The sequence below is a fragment of the Condylostylus longicornis genome, unplaced genomic scaffold (assembly GCF_029603195.1).
Source record: "Condylostylus longicornis isolate FDR11 unplaced genomic scaffold, ASM2960319v2 ptg000010l, whole genome shotgun sequence".
Classification (NCBI taxonomy): Eukaryota; Metazoa; Arthropoda; class Insecta; order Diptera; family Dolichopodidae; genus Condylostylus; species Condylostylus longicornis.
In genome coordinates this window covers 17,582,568-17,602,849 of record NW_026577979.1, presented here as the reverse complement: position 1 = coordinate 17,602,849, position 20,282 = coordinate 17,582,568, and the positions used below count along the sequence as shown (strand labels likewise).

Here is a 20,282-nt window from a genome sequence, read left to right as displayed (position 1 = left end):
TCATTAAAAAAATTTGTCTTGACTGATTGTTAAAAATTTAAGAAAGAAAAATATTCTTATTTTTTGTAAATAACCATTTACATTCTTTCTTTTTTATTTACTCATTCCTTGTCCACAAAAAAAAATTGTTTAATATTTAAAGCGAAAGTTGCATATTATGCCCTGATTTAGTCACTTAAATAAAGCTGTAATAGCTTGTAATGAATTTCGATAACAGAATAACAAAGCCATAAAAATTAAATAAACTCCTATTGACTAATATTTTTTTTTCTTTTCAGTTCATTTCAATTTTACTTTTACAAGCATTGATTTCGCTTACACTTCTAACATGTTTGCATTTTCAATTGAGCTGAGGTCAGTAGTCAACCCATTTTTCACTACCATTTCATTTACATTTTTATTTTTAGTTAACAATAACATATTATACATGTAAATATAATTAAACATTAGATTTCATCAAAAGGAAACTTTCTCATGCATATTGGTACTGCCAATAGCTTTAAATATAAAACATTACCAAAAAATTTTTGATTTTTCCCAAATGTTTATGGCTATAAAAGTTTATGGAATTACAAATTAAATGAATATTAATTAAGAAAACAATTATAAAAATATTTAGATAAAAAAAAAAAGAATTTCTTATTGAATAATGGCAATAATTTAGCTTAAAATCAAAGTAGCATGGTTCAAGGATTATGGCTTTGGTTGCTACAATAGTATGTATAACCCGTACCATGCAACATAATCGGAAATCTAAAAATCTTTTTTCTAAATTCTCAACCATTCACTCTAAGCTACTAAAAATTTTTTAATTTAAAAGTAGGCTCAAATATGCACTAAATATTTTAAAATAGTAAACGTCTATGTTTTTTGTACTAAAATCGCATAAAAAAGAATTGAAAATGCTAGAATAATAAGAAAAAATTAAATATGTATGTAAACTCCCTTATTTTTTCTTTATCAAGGTAAGCTCTTAAATTAAGAGTTCTCTTTGGCTTGTACTACTTACCAGGACTATGAAACAAAAAGAAATTTTAAATTAATTAAAATATTTGTTTTAAAAGTTTGTATATAATATATATTTTATATATTTACTTTTATATACATACATCTATATCATAATTTTTTTGTTTTCTGTACATACATACATTTTTAACTATTATTGAGTCTATTTTTCCACTGAACGTAATATAACAAATATTTATCTTCAATAACTATAAAACAGCACTGAATTTCTTTTTATTTAAATTACATACAACATTACCTTATTTTAAAAACAAATTTCGAAAAATATTTTTTTTGATTCAGAATATGTATTAGAATATAAACAATATTACATAATATTATACAATATAAAAATTTGTTTCTGATAACAATTTATTAAAAAGAAAAACAAGAACATTAAAAAAAATAATATCGTATTTTAGTATTTAAATTTTTATACAATTAAGAATAGAAAATTATATTATTGCAAAATATGAAATTCACATCGTGATGCACGTACATACAATAATATATTATATACATTTGAACAGCCTTCAATATTCAAGAACCAAAAAAATAAAATAAAATTTCATACAAATAATAGAGAAAAAAAAAGTGATTAATTATATTTTAATATTCATTATTTAAATATTAAATATCAAATATTAACATTATAGTTTTGACGCTTTTTGACTTGATGTACAGCATATATTATTAATAACACAATAACTATGGCAGCTAAAACTACTGAGACTATTATATCTGAAATATTAATAATATTTTAAATTATTATTACTATTAATATTTTAAAGTCATTTCAGTTTGATATTTGAATATGACAAAATAAATTTTTATTTTTAATTTGCTATATTATCATTTTACTAACTAATCAAATTATTCATTCATATTTATATTAGAATTTCATAAATTCTAATATAAATATTAATAAAAATTCACTTATAATTTGTATAATTTGATGAGTTAATAAAAATTGTGTTTTGTTAAGCATTTTTAATTTTTTTAGTATTTATAAAATACTTACTTGTTAAATATGATTTATTTTCAATTAAAATTCCTGAAACTCTACTATATGAACCACTTGTTTTATAATTTAATTTGACATCATCAATTTGTAATAATTTAATAAATAGTTCATATAAATCAACAGTTTCAAATGGATTCAATTTAAAATTAGATTTAATTTGTGGTCCTTTTGCCATGAAATATGCATGCATTAAATCATATTCGTTATCATACCCATGTACACCATATGATGAATTCATAGTAACTAAAAAGGTTTTTCAATCAAATATTTATAAAGCGAATTAAAGATTATAAATTACTATAATTATAATATAATTTTATAGAAAATATAAAATAACTGACATAACTCATAATTTGCATATTTCAGGAAATCTAATTTGGAAGCTTTTAATATGTCCTTCTGGTTTTTAAAATCCATTAAACCGAATTTGGCATTAAAATGCTAATTTCCCAACTCGGTTTATGACGTTACAATTTTATAAAAGTAGATATCTAAAATGTTTTTCTGAAACTTGAGTTTTTGATCACAATTTATATATTTCAACGGAATGTTATTATTTTCATATTACATCACATGAATTCTGTTCAAATTCAATATGAGCAGCATTATACTATAAATGTTGTCAGGATTGATAAAATAATTTTTCTTTTTTCAAAAACTAGAACTGAAGAGTTTTAGTCCTAAACAATTTTTATGTAAAATGTTAATATAATACATACAAACAAAAGATTAAAATCTCTAGTCTACGTTTGGTAATACATGTTTTATTAATTTAAATTATTTTGAACAATTCATTGAGTATGGGCAACAGTGAGCAATTCATTGAGTATGAACAATTCAACAGTATGGACAAATGTGCGAACATCACATTTAGAAGATTTCCTTATATAGAAGATAAAATTTTGAAATTAATTTAAAATCGGGTTTCATAAAAACAAACATATTCTAGTTGAAATTCGAATGCATCTCCTTAATTCTGCATCAAACCCTTTAAAATATTTAAGTCTTAAGGTATAACACAACGCAGCAACATAAAGTTATCGTTAAATAAACAATATTATAAGAAATATTATAATACAGATTGAAAAATTACATAGCACAAATATATAAATTTTAAATTTATCGCAAACAGTTAAATTTTTAGCTTTTTTTTTAAATATCCATTGAATTTGAAATGATGGTTATAGAATGACGTCACTGTGTGCATATACTTAAATATTTTACCTATATTTTGTAAAAAACGATCATAAAAACAATAATGTTACTACTACAAATTTAGTATGAACAATATAAAAATTTTATCACGAAAATATTTTTTTTTGTTATAACTAGAACCCAAATAATTTAAGCAGAAACTTCGTCAATCATAAATAAATTTAAAGTTTACCTAAATCAGAATGTCATGATGTATATACACACGTATACACATAATTTTAATTCCAACACTCTTATCAAGCTTTTTTTTATTTTTAAAAATAGTTATAAATCACAGTAGTTAAGAAGAATAGAGAAAAATTCAATTAAAAAATATAATTTATATTTAAACTGACCTCATATTTCCTTATATAAAAATTTATTTAAATGCAAAACGTTCTAATAATTATACCCTTGAAAGCGAATACATACTACAAAAAAGTTTTATTGGAAAAAAAAATAAAATGTTAATTGAATTCTCTAATTAATTATTTACACAAAAAATTATTATTGAAATTATTTTTATATTTGAAAAATTTGTATTAATAAAATTTATAAATATTTAGCATATTATTACATACAACTTTAAAAAAAAAGTATGTATTAAACATTATTGTAACAATAAAAAGCTTCCAGACAAAATATTCACATTATTGTCTAATGATAATTCTTTTTTACGAATAATAAATTGCGAATAAAAGTATGTCACATATCACTCAATAAGATTCAAATCCTACACAATAAAAACCTATTTGTTTGGAAACTTTTTGTAAGGAAACTGAAATATATTGTGTCAATTACCTGAATGAAAGATGAATCATTCCAATTGAATGCAAATTTTTTTAATTTTTCAAATGAATCATACAATAAATTTTCTGCTTTTTAAAATATTCTTCTCAACTATTAAAACTTGAAAATTATTAATGCTAAGCTTTAACTTTTCTTTAATCATTTAACAAATAGATCTTTACTAAATTTTAAGGCAAAGTCAGCAGATTTTAAGAATATAATTTTTTTTTAGAAAATTAGAGAAACGTTTTAACTGACTATTATATAATGTACCTTAGTATTAATACTTTTGGTACAAATAATCTTACAAGAAAAAAAATTATAAATTATTACTTACATGGCACATTATTTTCTTTTCGAAAATGATTTGCTAATATATACATATCATCAAATGCATATCCATATTCAGCTACTAGAATTATTGGCCCCAAACGTCTGGTATTATTTGCATGCCAACGTTCTAATAAATTTTCATTTGTGTATATTTTAAAATTCTTATTTTCTATTGAAGCATTTTTTAATCGCTCATACACATCATCATATTTTTCTTTTTCAGGTACAATTTGTAAAACAGGTGATGTACCATAATATTTATATGTATCTGGTTCTAAATAATCTGTTATATTTATAAAGTAAGGTTGTGATGTACTAGCCATACCATGATCGCTTAAATGTATAACATTTGTACGATTAATTAAATTATTTTTAGCTAATTCATCTTGTATATATTTAGTTAACAAATCCATTTTTTCTACCATATCAGTTATATTACTTGAATCTGGACCAACCATATGTGCTAATTTATCTGGTTGTTCTGAATAAAACATAACTAAATTTGGAGCATCAGTTTCTTTAGTTAACCATGTAATCATTTGATCTACACGATCATTGAATGGCACTGAGGTATTGTAAATCATAGTATAATGGCAAGTTTGATTTAAATATTCAAAATTACTCCCAGGCCACATAACACATGCAGACTTTCCTCCATACTGTTGATTCAAAATCTATAAAATAAAATTTAATTATTTTATTTTTAACAAATTTTGGTTTATCTTTTAAATATTGTTTTTTCATTGTTTAAACCTATTGAAACCTAAAGAACACATTCAATGGCAACCAATTCAAATCTAATTTTCAGTTATTAGTATTTTACTTAAGGTTATGGGAATTCGATTAATTCTCTCTAAAAGAAAATTGTAATTAATGCCTAAAGGGAGATTTTTCAGTATAATTGCATTGTAGTTTACGGAACTTACTTACTCACTTAGACGAAAAATGGAATTTTATGTGTGAAAATCAGAAAAAAATTTTCATTGATCAAAAAAAAAGATAAAATGTTTACCCTGCATTTACATTTGATTGAAAAGCAATAAAACATTTTGCTAAGTTCTAAAAATATTTAGAATTTTGCATGTATATTTTGAAAATCTCTTATCAATTACATAACAAAAAAAAATGCTAATTATTATGTTAAAAATTTGTACGTGTTCCACATAAAAAAAAAAGTATATGTAAAATACCATTATTCTAAACAAATTAAAAATTAATTTTTATCGTATTTTATTAGAGTTTACTTACCCAAATAGGTACAACTTCCGGGTTAAAATGAAATAAATCATATGAATATTTTAGTGGTCCTTTTTCCGTATCGTACAAACTATTAGCTAAAACGCCATGCTTATCAGGATATCTAAAGAAATTTATTAAAAATTTTTTTAATAAGAATTTAAAATTATTTAAAAAACAAAAAGGAACGTACAATCCAGTTGCTATTGAATGATGATTTGTAAATGTTTTTGTTGGAAAGACATTTTTCATGTAATCTGCATAAGCACCTAAAATGGGAAATAGAAAGAAGGATTTTTAAATAAACTATACCACAAAATCAAAAACATACGTTATATGTATGTATGTATGTACCTAAAAAATGTCAATTTAAATTTAAATTTTAAAAATGAAACAAAAAACTGAATAGAATATTAAAATCCAGCACGTAGAACTTCGATATGACAAAAAAATTTATTATAGAAAAAGCTTAACTTATAGTGCTTCTCACTAGTTACTGACATCAAATCTAAACTGTTATCAGTACATATTAGATTTTAATAAATTAAAAATTGTGTAATAAGCATATTGCTCAGGTCAATTAAATAATTTTATTCAAAGTTCAAAAAAAAAAATTATTGACACGAAATTGAAATTTTTCAACTCGTTTTTAAAAATTTAGTTGCCTTTGTTAATTTGTATTGCATTAATAACTGTGTTTCCCCGTTATAAATGTAAAATAACCCAAATCAAATTTTGTGTGAACAAGATTAAAAAAAATATAGTTTTATGTGATTGCACAAAAAAATTTATTTCAAAAATTATGCTAAACAAGTTTTTGAAATTTAAGGTTGTTGTGCTGTACACATAATACTGGTACCCTTTTTTGTTCTTAAATGATGTCAAATAATTTCTTAATACTCTCTTAATTGTTGCCTTTAAAAATAACTCATTTTACATCATCACAAGTGTCATAACAGACTAGAAAAAGAATAAAAAAAAAATTTTTAGCACAATGTTAAACTTACGATACAATAAATAAACTTTAAGCATACACTAGGTCCCCGATTACCGACACACCTGATATACAACGATTTTACGACATCTCCGTTCTAAAATTTATTAATTCTCACAAAGACTTCTATTGATAGTTGCGACGCTTGTAAGAGAAATATTTGAAAGAAATTGTATAGCGCTCTTAGGTTGAACTTGAACAAATTTTGATTATTTGTAGTTTTTCCTTTGTATTGTTGTATTGAAAATCAAAAAAAAAATACAAAACTGTTTGTTACAATATTGTAATTATTTGGCATGGCATATTAATTTGTCGATATAATTTTTGTTTTTTTTTTTAAAGCAATGTTATTTTTTTTAGCTTGGAATCTAAACAGACACATGCATTATATGTATATGTTCTTATATTAGATTATATAGTATTCAATGTTTGGAGATTGGTATGTGGGTAGTCCTTAAGTTTTTTTTTGTGCTCGCCATTTTATTTTAATTGCCTTTCTTCTCCTCCCTCTATTTAACCTACTTTCTTGTAAATTATGATGCTTGTTGCACTTTTAATTTAACTGATAGTTGCTTATTTGTGACAAAAGATGTTTTTGCACCTTTTGGCGATATGCTTAACGATTGAGTTTAGCAACAGTTATCTGATGTATATTTATGAATTTATATATATATATATATATATATATATATATTGTGTATGTATGAATACAGTTTTTAAGAAAAACCTAGTTTAACAAGATTCGATTTACTAGGCTATTTTTCGATTTACTAGGCTCTGTCGTAAATCGGGGATCTAGTGTACTTATTTTTTTTTTATAAAAAATTACTAATATAAGCAAACAAAATGGAAATTCAATGATCGAAAGTAAAGTAAAAACTTTTATTTTTGTGTATTTATTTAATTTTGTTCAATTTACTTTAGAAAACATTTTTTTTATTGTAAATGAAAAAAATCTACGATTTTGTTCATTTATGGAACGAAAAATAACTACCAAGCTAAAATTTAATAGGAATGCAATAACTTTATTTATTACGTACTTGATTTCAATTTTAATATGTATTTACGTGCTACTTGTTTACTTACATTATTAATATACAAATGCTTATTTTAATAATATACAAATTGTTTATTTGAAGTTTATATCAAGTATGGAGGTAATAAGGAACCGTAAAATTTACCTATAAATATTTTTTTTTCATTTTCATACAAAAAATCAAAGTCATTCCAATTTTATGAAATGCATCAAAGAGAGATAAAGATATTGGAAAAATTTAGGCGAATGAGTTATCTGAGTAAGCCAAAAATAACCTTTTCCTCGTTTACCTATACCTACCTGATCCTATTTGGGTAATAGACGTATTATACGAGTATATTAAACTATGGAAAAAAATACAATAAAACTTAATTTTGGATTACTTTCGTAGAACAAAAATAAGAAATGAAAATTATAACATGAAGAATTAAAACAAAACAAAAGGCAAATAAGACTTTTGGGTCTTTGCAACATTTATGTGTAGATTAAAGTTTTCATACTTATAGGAAATTGAACCCAACCTAAAACAACTAAAAATTGTGTTTTGTTAGTGATGCGAAATTTGTACGAAACGTAAAAAAATATAAAGGTACATAATTCTTGGCCTTAAATTTTTTCTTCTTGCCTTATTCATTATTGAATATCTAATTGTAGTACATGATAATTTACAAAAATCGAAACAAACGAGAATCATAATGAAAATGGATATTTAATTAACCTTGCCCAATCTTAATTTTCCACCCAAGTATAATTTTTATGTGAGCATCTCAACTTCAAATCATAAAAAAGTTCATAAAGTACACTTTACTGGCAGCCAACTTCTTATAATTTGAAAATAAAAAGCTCTATATCTATTGATAACTAAACACTAAAGATTTTCATGAACGCAATACTGCAAAAGCTTAACGTGATGAATATGCAATATATTTTTAACAATTCTATAATATCAAAACGGTTCATATGATTTAACTGTGATACATGTTTATGAAACAAACTACATTGGCAACATCCTTTTGTGAACATGAATATAGCGCAGTTTTCACCGCATATCACAATGCACTGTGTTTAGGAAAAACCCTAATTATATTTTTAATGTATTATTTTTTCTAAGTATTTGTTTAAAAAAATTTAAATGAAATATTTTAAATGAAATTAAAAAAAACTTATTAAAAAAAAGAGAACTTTCAATATAATTCAAAAAACAATTCTCATACCATATTAATTACCTTCAAGCGTCTTTCATTTGAAAGAATTAAAAATTCAAAATTTTTATATTAAATTTACTTCGACTTTAATATCCAATTACGACAACTATAAGAATTAGTAGTTTATTTAATATTTTCTGTTTAAATAAAGTCAAACATACTACATATACATTAAATGTATGTTTATACTTTAAATTTTTTAAACGTATTTTTCTCCCGAAAATAGCTATGTGCAAAATGCAAAAAGAAGTTTATTTTATTACATTTTTAACATTAAAATTGTTATGCGCGTTATTCACATTTGGATTTTCACCAAGGTGCACCAAAAATGTTCGTTGTCAATAAAACAAATGAACCATAACAATTTGAGCTTTTTATTATACATAATACAAACAAAATCACGTGCAAAATGTTTTTATTATGAAAAGAAGAAAAAATTGAAATAATATTAAAAATGATATAGGTACTGGAAAACCTTAAAATGTGTTATTAACCGTAATTACGAACAAAAAGGTTAAAACGTTGCTTAAACATGTTTTCTTTTTTATTTTCAAAATTTTTTATGGAGAATTTAGTTAATTTATGTGTAAATTACAACCGTCTCCAAAAACAAAATTAAGTCAAAATTCAAAGTAACTGCCCTCTCCTCCTGGAAACATGTACGAAATAATATAAAATAAAGCATACATATAAGTATAGCTATATGCAAAATCTAATCTAGAAAACACAAAATAGGAATCAAATAATTGGATTGGAAACAAAAAAAAATAAGACAAAACACTTGAAAAAAGAACATTGTTGTAAATTTTAAGGAACGATGTACATACATATGTCTATTATATTGCCTATCAAATTTTTGAACAATTATTTTAAAATATGCCTAAATGTTAATATACATCACGAAAAAAGAAAAACAAAAACAGTACAATATGTGGGACTAACACCCCGACATTTTAAAATTAAAAAGGATTTTATAAAATTTTGTTATCATTTATCAATTTCCAAACTACATAATATAGGTAACTTCAACAGCGTACTTCAAGAGCTGAATATAATAGCATAATTAAATTAAGGCAGGCACACTTATCGCAATTTGATCATAGATAAATCACATAATGAAAATTTATTTTTGTTATAATTTAAGAGTAGTTAATCACCATGGCTTTAAAGAAATATTTGAAATATGATTTTAGCAGATACCTTAAAATAAAATTAAGGCAAAATAATCATGTGATTAGATGAGTTGAAAAGTTGTTATGCTTATATGTAGATTAAAAGTACTTTTGTACCTAAAAATGTTAAATTCCTTAAATTATAAAATTGTAATGCATCGCTTTGTAAATTATACATAACATAAGAAGTAGTTGGACAATTGATCACGTTGTAAAACAATCATAAATTTACAGTGCAATCTATTTGTAACAAGCACTCAAGACCTGTAAGTTTTCTTTCTAAATAATATAGAAATCGCATGAAAAAAGTTGTAAAGTTTTTTTTGGCATTTGTTAAACGAAATGCTCCCTTATACAGGGTGTTCCGCATAAGGCAGCAAATAATATTATGCTTCTTTGATCAACTTCCAGCAAAATATTGTATGAGAGGGACGAGTAGATATACTCGTTTTCGAGCTGTATCCTGTATAGAGGATTTTGTTACATGGGGTATAAAGCTTCTATGTATATTCCCGTGAAATATTTAGTCTATAGTTACATATGTAACCGAGTGTCGTTACACTTGTAAATACTTATGCGGGATGGATAGTAGCTAAATATGAACATATGCATTTATATTTTAAAATTTTTTTACATTGTAAATTTAATGTGTAATTCACACATTATTTTGAAACTGCTTACATTTTAAATAATTAAGCGGCAAATTTGCAATTATCTGTGAAACTTTCTTTAATTTTCTTACTCTTATACAAAACTACTACTTATGTAGGTACCTGTACAATATGTATTACTATAAAGCCAAGGTGCGATTATAATTATTTTTCCGTGTTTTCCACGTACAAATCTCATATATCTATTAAAATTTAGTTAATAAAAAATTGTAGTTAACCATATTGAAAGATTTTCTTATTTTATATATTTGTTACTACTTAGAATATACCTAAGTATACATAAATATTATATTTATACTTTAAATAGCTAAATAATTTTAGTTAAGCTCAAAAATGTCTGTTTAATTTTTTTAAAGAACAATACTATAAACAATAAAAACAATAAATATGTATAGTTAAAACTTTGAGCACTCGCAAAAATATTATAGGTAAGTACGTATGTACTTTTATTCTTTTATCTAGAATATTTAATGGTTTGAATTTAATAATAACATAGAGATTAAAAATTACTCATATTGTTGCAAAGCATTCCATACGAATAATGAAAAACAATTCATTTTCGCTTAATTTAATTCTCTCACAATAAAATTCATCATCTTATTATTTATTTAAAACAGTTCATATTAAATACATCTCAAATAATCATCCAGAAGCAAAAAAGAAAGAGGACAACAAGTAAATATAGCTATGTATAAGAAATATTAAAATTAATTCAATTTAAAAATTTTGTGATACTCATAACACTTTATTTACATACCTGCCTACATTCGAATTTATTCACTATTTAATGCCTGCCTAATAGCAATATTAACTATTAAGCTTTTCTTTTTCTTTCAAAAAAGATTTAAATAGCCTCTAATATACCAAAAAGAAAGTGAATTTTCTTGTTATTAAAATTCAATAACAAAAAATAGATATACAGAGCTATTAAAAATATTCCAAAGTCAAGGGAAAGTGACTTGAATTTTAACATATTTTATTTTTTTTACGTTTTTATAAAAAAAATCTTTGTTTTCTTGATCGCTATTTTAATTTTCTTACCATTTTCTCTAAAATCCAACATATTTGGTGTAACATTCCTATGTAAATATTCATTTCTAAAACCATCATAACTTATAATAATTAAGATTTGCTTCTCCTCTATTTTTGTTTCGTTATTATTTGCTCCATCAGTGTCGACGACATCAACAGGTACACAATAACAAACATTATATAAATATATTATTAAAATTAGAATTTTCTTCATATTTATTCTTATTATTTAATATTTTATTATTAAAATATCAAACGATTGTATGCATAAATGTAAATGTGAAATAATTTTCTTTTATTTTCCTGTATATTAATTTTTTTTTAATGAATATATAATATAAATTCTTAATATTATAAATTAAATTATAAGTTGCACACTATAACGACGTTAATTAAATACTGAAATAAAATATTACTGGCTCTGGCTGTTGAACCTGTTTACCGGAATAAAAATAAAGGAAAAATTCAAAAGAAAAAATTTATTTTGAAAGTTGCAGCAACACATTAACTGTCTGTGTTGAAGTTAAATGTCAAACATGTTGCTTGCTGAAACTTGTAGAGAAATTCAATATAGTAAAATGATTCAAAAAAGAAATTCACAATTATTTGTATAATTTATTGTTGTACATTTTTTAAAGCAATCATTTAACCTACATTCTATTTGCTTATTGTTCCATAACTTTAATATTCAGTTCCCCACAAGCTAAATTTGTGACTTTTTAGCTCAAAAACTTTTGAAATCATCCGAAGAATCTGCTAATCTAAAAAATATTTTTTTTAATTTTGAGCTTTTTACTTGCTATAAGAATTCATTAAAATCAGGCGAAGCAGCTCTACCCTTATTTTATATTCTTTTCTCCTTTCTAAAAAAGAAAGTTTCAAACAAACAAAAAAATTTCTATTAAAATTTTTATACAATATACATGTTGTAGCCATGAATTTGATGCCGAGTATCAAATAAATAATATGAAAAAATATTATGCATTAGGTGGTTTCTATCTATTATTATAACGTTTTTTAATTTTGTTTAGTCAGATAGCACCTACATGTTAAATTTGCTGTCAAGTGTTTAATTTTGACAGGCAGCAGATTCAAAATTAGCAAGTAAAACAAATTGCAGTAGTGCCTTAAAGTTACGTATGTACTTCATGCACTCCCCTTAATGGGAATGAAACGTAATTTTTTGCTGGCAGTTTAATTTGCTTATGCTTATTACTTTAGTCTCTGCAAAAAATGAGTAATTAGCTTTTACTTTAAGCTATAAACATAATCAGGATGCACATTTATAGCTAAACGTAAGCCTAGCCAGAAGCATTGGGTTCCTTTTAAAAATTGTTTAAATATATGAGTTCTGTTGAATTTGGTACGGTTTACAAATCAAGCAAAATAGGACAACTAATCGAATTAGTGTTTACAAATCAAATTTGATTTGCTCATATTTGCTGTCACTTTTGTTATTCTTTACGACATAATTGACGTATGGGATTTATGTGTGTATACACCACCAAGCTTAAAGAGCAAATCAAAAATAAATTCCAAGTATATATGGAGTTTGAATGGAAAGGGTGTCGCAAATTACTTGTGTGAAGGAAATTGATAAATATTTTTAACTCTGCTGATTCTACATATCTTTTTCAATTCAAAATTTAAATTTCAAAAATTTTGGTTGGTAAATATCATCTGCTTAAAAAAAATTCCACAACCTTTATTGTCTTCAAAATGAAAGGGTACTGAATAAATGAGTAAAGTTTTTGAATAAGGAATTGAGTTTAAAAAGAAATTGAAAAAATTAAGCAAAACAAAAAATATCATAATTAAATCGCTTTTAATGAACCACTAGGTCCCAAAGAATACTCAAAAATTTCATAAAATAATAAAAGAATTGTTTTTGCAATTTTTTCCGGCAAAATTTCTAAAGGTAATTTCAGCTTGGTACCCTAATAGATATATACATTGCATTAGCTGATTACAATACTACAAAAATTTTAGTAATGTTTCAGCTGTCAAAAAATTGGATGGAAAATTATATTCTTCTCATTCGATTTAGTGTTATTGAATTGAGTATTTTCAAATCAAATATTTTCGTTTCAAACTGAATCGTACAATTTTGCTTGATTTGCAAAAGCTGTCTTAATTCTTTAAATGAAAATGAGTGGGAAATGAGAAAAAATGAGAATAGAAATTCTGCTAGACTAGCATTGCCACTGTCATTTAAAAGATAAGGGTTGATTTACTATTGAGCTATGAAAAACAATGCATATTGTTGATCCAAATCGGTGAAAAAATAAATCCAACTTAATAGAGTATGAGGGCTTACTAAACTTCCACTTCAACTACACGAGCTTTTCTCTACGAAGGAGAAGTCTATACAAAGGAGTAAATAGAGTTTTCACACATTTATTTCTGAAGATGGCTTGAAATTTTATGTGAAAAATAAATGTCAAAATATTTCATATTCAAATTTTTATTTCTGTTTTTACTGCAATATAACATACAAATTTTGAGGATTTACCATACAAAACGTATACATACAAAATACATACAAAAACAAAACCATATCTCTGATTATGTATTTGGTACTCTGAACCATCTTGATGGCTCCAGAGTACTTAATTGAATTTCAGAAATAAAAATTTGAAAGTGTAGGCGAAAATGTTGACTATAACAGATTTAAAAGTTTATACATATTCAAATATTCATTAGAGGCGGAAAACAGTTTAAAAGAAACTTAATCGAGCTATCGCAGAAAAAGCATCAGTAATTCAAGAGTACAAATTAATTTTGTAACTTTAGCTGAAAAACGTACATAAATAAAACGAGGCAAATAAAATATTGTTTTGACTATTAAAGTTGGTTCAAAATATGTCAAAACTATAGCCAAAATGTTAGATATTTAGATTAAATATAAGTTAACAATTTAGAACTAATGGTAAGTTAGAACTAATGAATTCAGAAAGACAATCAATAATTAAAAGATACTCCCTGATTGCAATTTATTAGTTCATTCATTTAAAATTCATATATAAAGTGTCTACATACTCAAGTTCTATCAAATAGTTAAATGTGGCTCTATTTATAAATTAACATAGTTATGTCATGTAAAATCAATATTAAAAGATTTTCGTTTTAATTTGGTAACTTTACACTTTAACGTAATTGGTTGGTATTACTGTGTAAATGACAATTTGACATTTTAATTTAATCAGTCAAGAGAAAATCGTCGTGTCGTTAAAAACTTTTTTAATTTTTGTAGTCGATTAAAAAAGGAAAAACTTTCTAAAAAAAGAAAAAGAATAATACAAAATTTCTTTAGAATAGTTTGTAAAGCTAATTTCGAATATTAGAAACAAAGAAAAAATTTTTTATTAACTCTGCCGAATTCATTAGAACAATTTTTTTCCGTTTTTCCCCAAAAGTATTTGGTTTTTTATTTATACTATTTTTTTAATACGAAAAAAATTTACATACATATAAACTATTTCCAATATAAAAAACCAAAAGATATATAAAAAGAAGAAAGTATATATATATATATGATATGCCATATATGTGTATATGTATGTATATAATAAAAGTGTATGAAAGTAGAATTCATATTGAAAAATTCAATTCTACATAAAGTACCTACCTAGAATTATTAAGGCGGCGATAGTTTAAAGTAACTACCAACGACAAGGAGCCATTAAGGCAAAACTTAATTAACCTAGAATTGAAATTAGATAAATTTTTTTAATTTTTATAGTGACAAATTAAAAAAGAATCAAATATTTTTGATATAAAATTAAAATTCAGACATTGCAAATACTAATTCGAATTATTTTATTTTATTTTGAAATTAATATTTTTTTAATTCAATAGCTATTTAATTTTTCTTTTATGCATGTTTTTATGTTCCTATACGTATATTACAAATTATTTTTTCACCGATGATTTGTTAAAAAAAAAATATAAGAAAAATATAATAAAATATTCAATATATTTTGAGGTTATGATTTTCGAAATAGGTACTAACAAATTTTTTTAATTTTGAAGTTGAAATGAAAAAAGACTTGTGTAATTGAAGAATAAATATAACAATTATAAAAGTTACAAATTAAACTAGTTTTGCATAATAAATTCAATGCAAGTGCATCAAGTTTTCCAGCAAAAATGAAATATGAAAACAATATTAATGGTTTTTTTGTAAAATAAAAAGAGGTTTAATAAATTTATTACTTATATATTATAAATTTTATATTATTTAATACAAAAAAAGGTGATCTCAAGCTTATAAATTTTTTTAAGTGAAAAAAAAAATTGAATTTCATTTAATACCGAAATAAGCGAAAACAAAAATTAAAAAAAAAAACTGTCAAAAAAATTCTTTTTGACGTCAATTCATAAAATTTTCATTTTGACAATAAAAAGTTTTATATTTTTCTTTTTTTATTTATTAAAAATTGTACTTGCACAGTCATATATGTATACATATATATATACTTATCTGAATATATATTTTGTTATTTAATTTTAAATGTTATTTAATTTTAACACAAAATCGTAAAAAAACGTCATTCATTATCGGTTGCAAATAAAAAAAAAATTGTTACCCATCATACACTTACTTCCAAAAATTTATGAATTTGCTCCAAAATTTGTTTAGGTTCCTTAAAAATTTTCTTTATTATTATTATTCTTTTCGTAAACATTTATTACCTATTTCCTAAAATTAAGGTATATGTATGCATGCAAGAGTATATACATATGTACATATATTGTCAAGTGCATAAGTTAATTTATTTTATACAAACAAATCCACATGTGTGTATTTACATGACTACGTTAATGCTATATAATATATATATCGATAAATATATTCGGCATTATGCTACTTATTTAAAAACAATTATAAATAAATAAAGGAAAATATTATTGAAAGCAAGTGTTTTATTTTGTATAATATAATATACATATTTCTATGCTTATAGTGTTAAAGCATTAGGATTTTTTATTATTATTATTTTGTATCAACACAAAAATATATAAGTAATTTAAATTGTATACAGTTTCAAATTATATACTTACCTATATTCAAAAAATTATATAGGTACCTATATATAACATTTGTATATATTAAATTTAAATAAAAAATAAATACAAGTAAAAAAGAAAAAACAAATTATACCTAGTTTAACTTTAAAAAGAAAAATTTTTGTAGATTTTATTAATAAATTAATTAGAAACTAAATATACAATAAATTTAAAATAAAATTAACATAACCAACTAAGTAAATTTATATAAAACTTAATTTAATTATAATTGTATTTAAAAAAAATATTTCAATAACGAATCACATACTAAATATAATCAAAATGCCATTATTCGGTAAATCCCAAAAAAGTCCAGCTGAGCTGGTGAAAGCTCTTAAGGAAGCTGTCAACTCATTAGAACGAGGCGATAAAAAAGCTGAAAAGGCACAAGAAGATGTCAGTAAAAATTTGGTAAGTTTCAAAAAATTAAAATTTTTTGTAGAAATTTATAAATGTGGTCTTTAATTTGATTCAATTAAAAAAAACGATACACGTCATTAAATTGAGGAGAGAAAAAATCATATCGTAGTCTTCCTTATCAAAAAAATAAAATGACTGTCATGTCACCAGAACATAATGCACATACGAGTAATACCTAAAATCTTTTTGTGGATATAAAGATTAGAGTAGTTTGCAATCAATTTCTTTACAATGAATTTGTAATAAAATTTCAATTAATTTAAAATCGATTTCAATATTTATAAAGTTTCATTTGAAATTTGTGATTATAAAAGATTTAATAAGATAGAATTAGAGATAGGAATACTGAAAGTCTGTTGCATAGCAAATTATAAATATAAATTTAAGATCACTTTTAAAAAAAATTTTTTTTTTTCAACGGAACTAAAAAAAATCCTTTGTTCACGATTATTTTTTTGTTTGTTCAAATTTTGAAGCAGTTTACCTGCGATTAAAATTGCCAATTTATTATAAATTTAAATCCAGAAATTTTAAAATTTCTTATTACTTGACGTTTTTGTTAAATCAAATAAAATTTAGTATGATAAAATATATGTACTTACTTATATAGTTCCAAAAGTGTTTATTTTCAAAATATTCAAAGTAATAGCTCAAAAGTTGCAGTTTTAATTCTCTTTACTTACCCACTGTCGTAAAATCGTCGCCATTTCTTTTATTTACATATTTTTCTTTTATTTTGTGGTAAATACGTGCAACTTCTCACGTCAAAAATGGTGTTTCTTCAAAATTCTACTTATTCTTTTAGTTTTTGTTTTTTTATTATTTTTTATCGAAATTTTCACTTTATTGTTTTACTAAATATTGTGGTTTTTTTTATAGTAAACATTTTGAGGTTTTCGATTTCGAATAGTACAAAAAAGGATAAGATGATTAAATTTCGAGTACTAAAATTAATCATTCCTTTGTTTGTAAAGGAAGCAATATGAACTATGTTTGCAGTTTTATTTGCAAAAAATTTAAAATCCAAAGAAAAAAACAAAGTGTAAATGAAAGTTGAGGATGGTGGAAGTTTTTTATTTTTAATTAATAAATTTTTTTAACATTGTTTTACAAGAACTGTGCTTTTAAGTCATTTAACTCAGACCATTCTCTTATGCTCAAAATCCATAATAAGGATAAAGGAAATGCAAAATACTTAAACGTTTTTTATTTTTAATTGTTCATCCCTTTATTCTCAAATAAAGATTAATTAAAATTCGCAATAATTTTTTCAAGTGATATAACCTTGGCTTTATTTTCTTTTAACGGTGTACAGTGAAGATGCACATCAAATAACTTACTCCAGCTTTTTTAAAAGAGTAATTATATAAAGTTCATACTTTATATATTATACACTTATTCTTTACATGTGTTAAATAACAACGTCCCCCCGATATTAATGATTTTATGATTGATTTGTATTTAACTTTTTAATTATTAATTATGTATGTAAGTATTTATTGTACATTAGATATGTAACACCAGCATGTTAAAATGTATTTGTAAATGTAAGTATGCATTTTAAATACTTACGTACTTGTATTAAAATAAAATAATTGACTACTGTATTTAAAACATAGAGCAATTGACTTAGTTAAATAATTACTTACATAGACAATCTAACTGTGCGTGCAAAAGTGAGGCGTTTTTTTCTCTGTTTTTATTTCAAATTCGAATATTAGGTCAACTAAAATGTTTCATTACAGGGGTAAAAATTTATGTATCAATGATCTTAATCGATTCAGATGCAAACCTCAATTCCTTTTCACCTATTTTATAGTTGGTTTTTCCTATATACAGTATATTTTATACACTTGCTCACAAATTCTAAGTGTGGAAAATTTGCAAAAGTTTAAGTATATATAAACACATATGTAAGTATAAATTTATTTTGACCACCCTGAACTTTTCAATTATAGGTATCACATGCCTTTGAAAAATTTGAAAAAATTGTTATATTTTAATAAAATGAGCTATAACTTTGTAGCTCACGTAAAACGGAAATACCTTGTTCATATATACCTGCAAAATTGTTAAAAATAAATGTTTGCAGTACTTAATTTCCTTTAAAATTGATTTGGTTTTTTTATGATAGTATGCGAGACAGAATGGGAAATTTCAAGGTTTTCTAAATCAGATGTCACTGAAACGAAAAAAAAAAACGAAAAACTTTATGATTTTTTTTATATCAAAATAATAAAATACAAGATACGTAAATTTTTTTAATATCCTTATTTATTTCGTTTTTTTCTTTTACATGGTCTTCTATTCTTTTTGTTTTTCATATTCTATAAATGTATACAAATACAATCCGCCGAATAAATCTAATTTTCTGGTATTATTTTTAAGGAATATACTTATTTTTCATATATAAAAGGGCACGTGCTTTAATTTATATAAATTCTGCGGCAAAGGTATATATATTAAGTAACATTTTTTATTTCAATTTTTTCATGATTAAGAAAATCTTTAAAAAATTAATGTTCACGCATAATTTTATCTAAAAGTAAAACTAGATGTTAAAATTTTGTCTCAATAATCGAAAAAGAACAGGTAGGTACTAGAAATACATTTTACCAGTAAAATTCAGAATTGTTATTACTTAGTTTTGATTCTTAACTGAAGGAAAGAATTATCTAATTGACAAATTTTCTGATTCTATCAATTTGTTAAGATACTTAATAATTAAAAGATTAGTCAAAATATGTTAATCTTCATTGGTGAAATTTGATGTTTGGGTTCTCGTAGTAAAATTTACAAAATTATAACTTTAATCTTACAAGTTTAACAAGTTTTAGTATTTTCATTTCGGAAAGATTTAAATTCATTGACTTAAAGGCGGGTCTAAAAATCCATAAATAAAAGGAAATTCGTACTAAGTACATAATTATCTCCTTTATTTTTGTATCTTTTGTTCTCTTAAACGAATAACTTATGTGCATATGTAATTTTTTCTCTTTACGATATATAAATAATATTCATTTCCAATGTCGTAATTACTTGACCCTTGGAGAATTAAAAAATTTCTTCATTGTTTCATTTTTCATCACTGCTTCGTAAAA

At 23.5% G+C, this 20,282-nt stretch overlaps 2 protein-coding genes across 2 annotated transcripts in view; one reads left to right on the top strand and one right to left on the bottom strand.

The window, feature by feature from the left end:
• Positions 1-15: 15 nt before the first annotated feature.
• Positions 16-12,096, bottom strand: LOC129619156 (bis(5'-adenosyl)-triphosphatase enpp4-like). Its single transcript, XM_055534256.1, has 6 exons — positions 11,701-12,096; positions 5,775-5,850; positions 5,594-5,705; positions 4,350-5,019; positions 2,027-2,272; positions 16-1,746 (listed from the first exon to the last, which is right to left on the bottom strand). The coding sequence occupies exons 1-6, from the start codon at positions 11,903-11,905 to the stop codon at positions 1,643-1,645; spliced, it is 1,413 nt and encodes a 470-aa protein (XP_055390231.1). The 5' UTR covers positions 11,906-12,096; the 3' UTR covers positions 16-1,642.
• A 4,710-nt stretch (positions 12,097-16,806) lies between these two features.
• The window catches only part of LOC129618681 (protein Mo25), a 46,328-nt gene continuing 42,852 nt past the window's right edge, over positions 16,807-20,282 (top strand). Inside the window, exon 1 of the mRNA XM_055533580.1 lies at positions 16,807-17,172. Coding sequence (XP_055389555.1) covers positions 17,044-17,172 — 129 coding nt within the window. The 5' untranslated portion in view covers positions 16,807-17,043. The remainder of the gene's footprint in view (positions 17,173-20,282) is intronic.

Excerpts from the sequence above, each read along its gene's own strand:
- LOC129619156 (XM_055534256.1), bottom strand. The coding sequence starts at position 11,905 with ATGAAGAAAATTCTAATTTTAATAATATATTTATATAATGTTTGTTAT. Across the intron at positions 5,020-5,593 it reads CGGAAGTTGTACCTATTTGG|ATTTTGAATCAACAGTATGG; the intron begins GTAAGTAAACTC and ends TTTATTTTATAG. Across the intron at positions 1,747-2,026 it reads AAATAAATCATATTTAACAA|ATATAATAGTCTCAGTAGTT; the intron begins GTAAGTATTTTA and ends TTAATATTTCAG.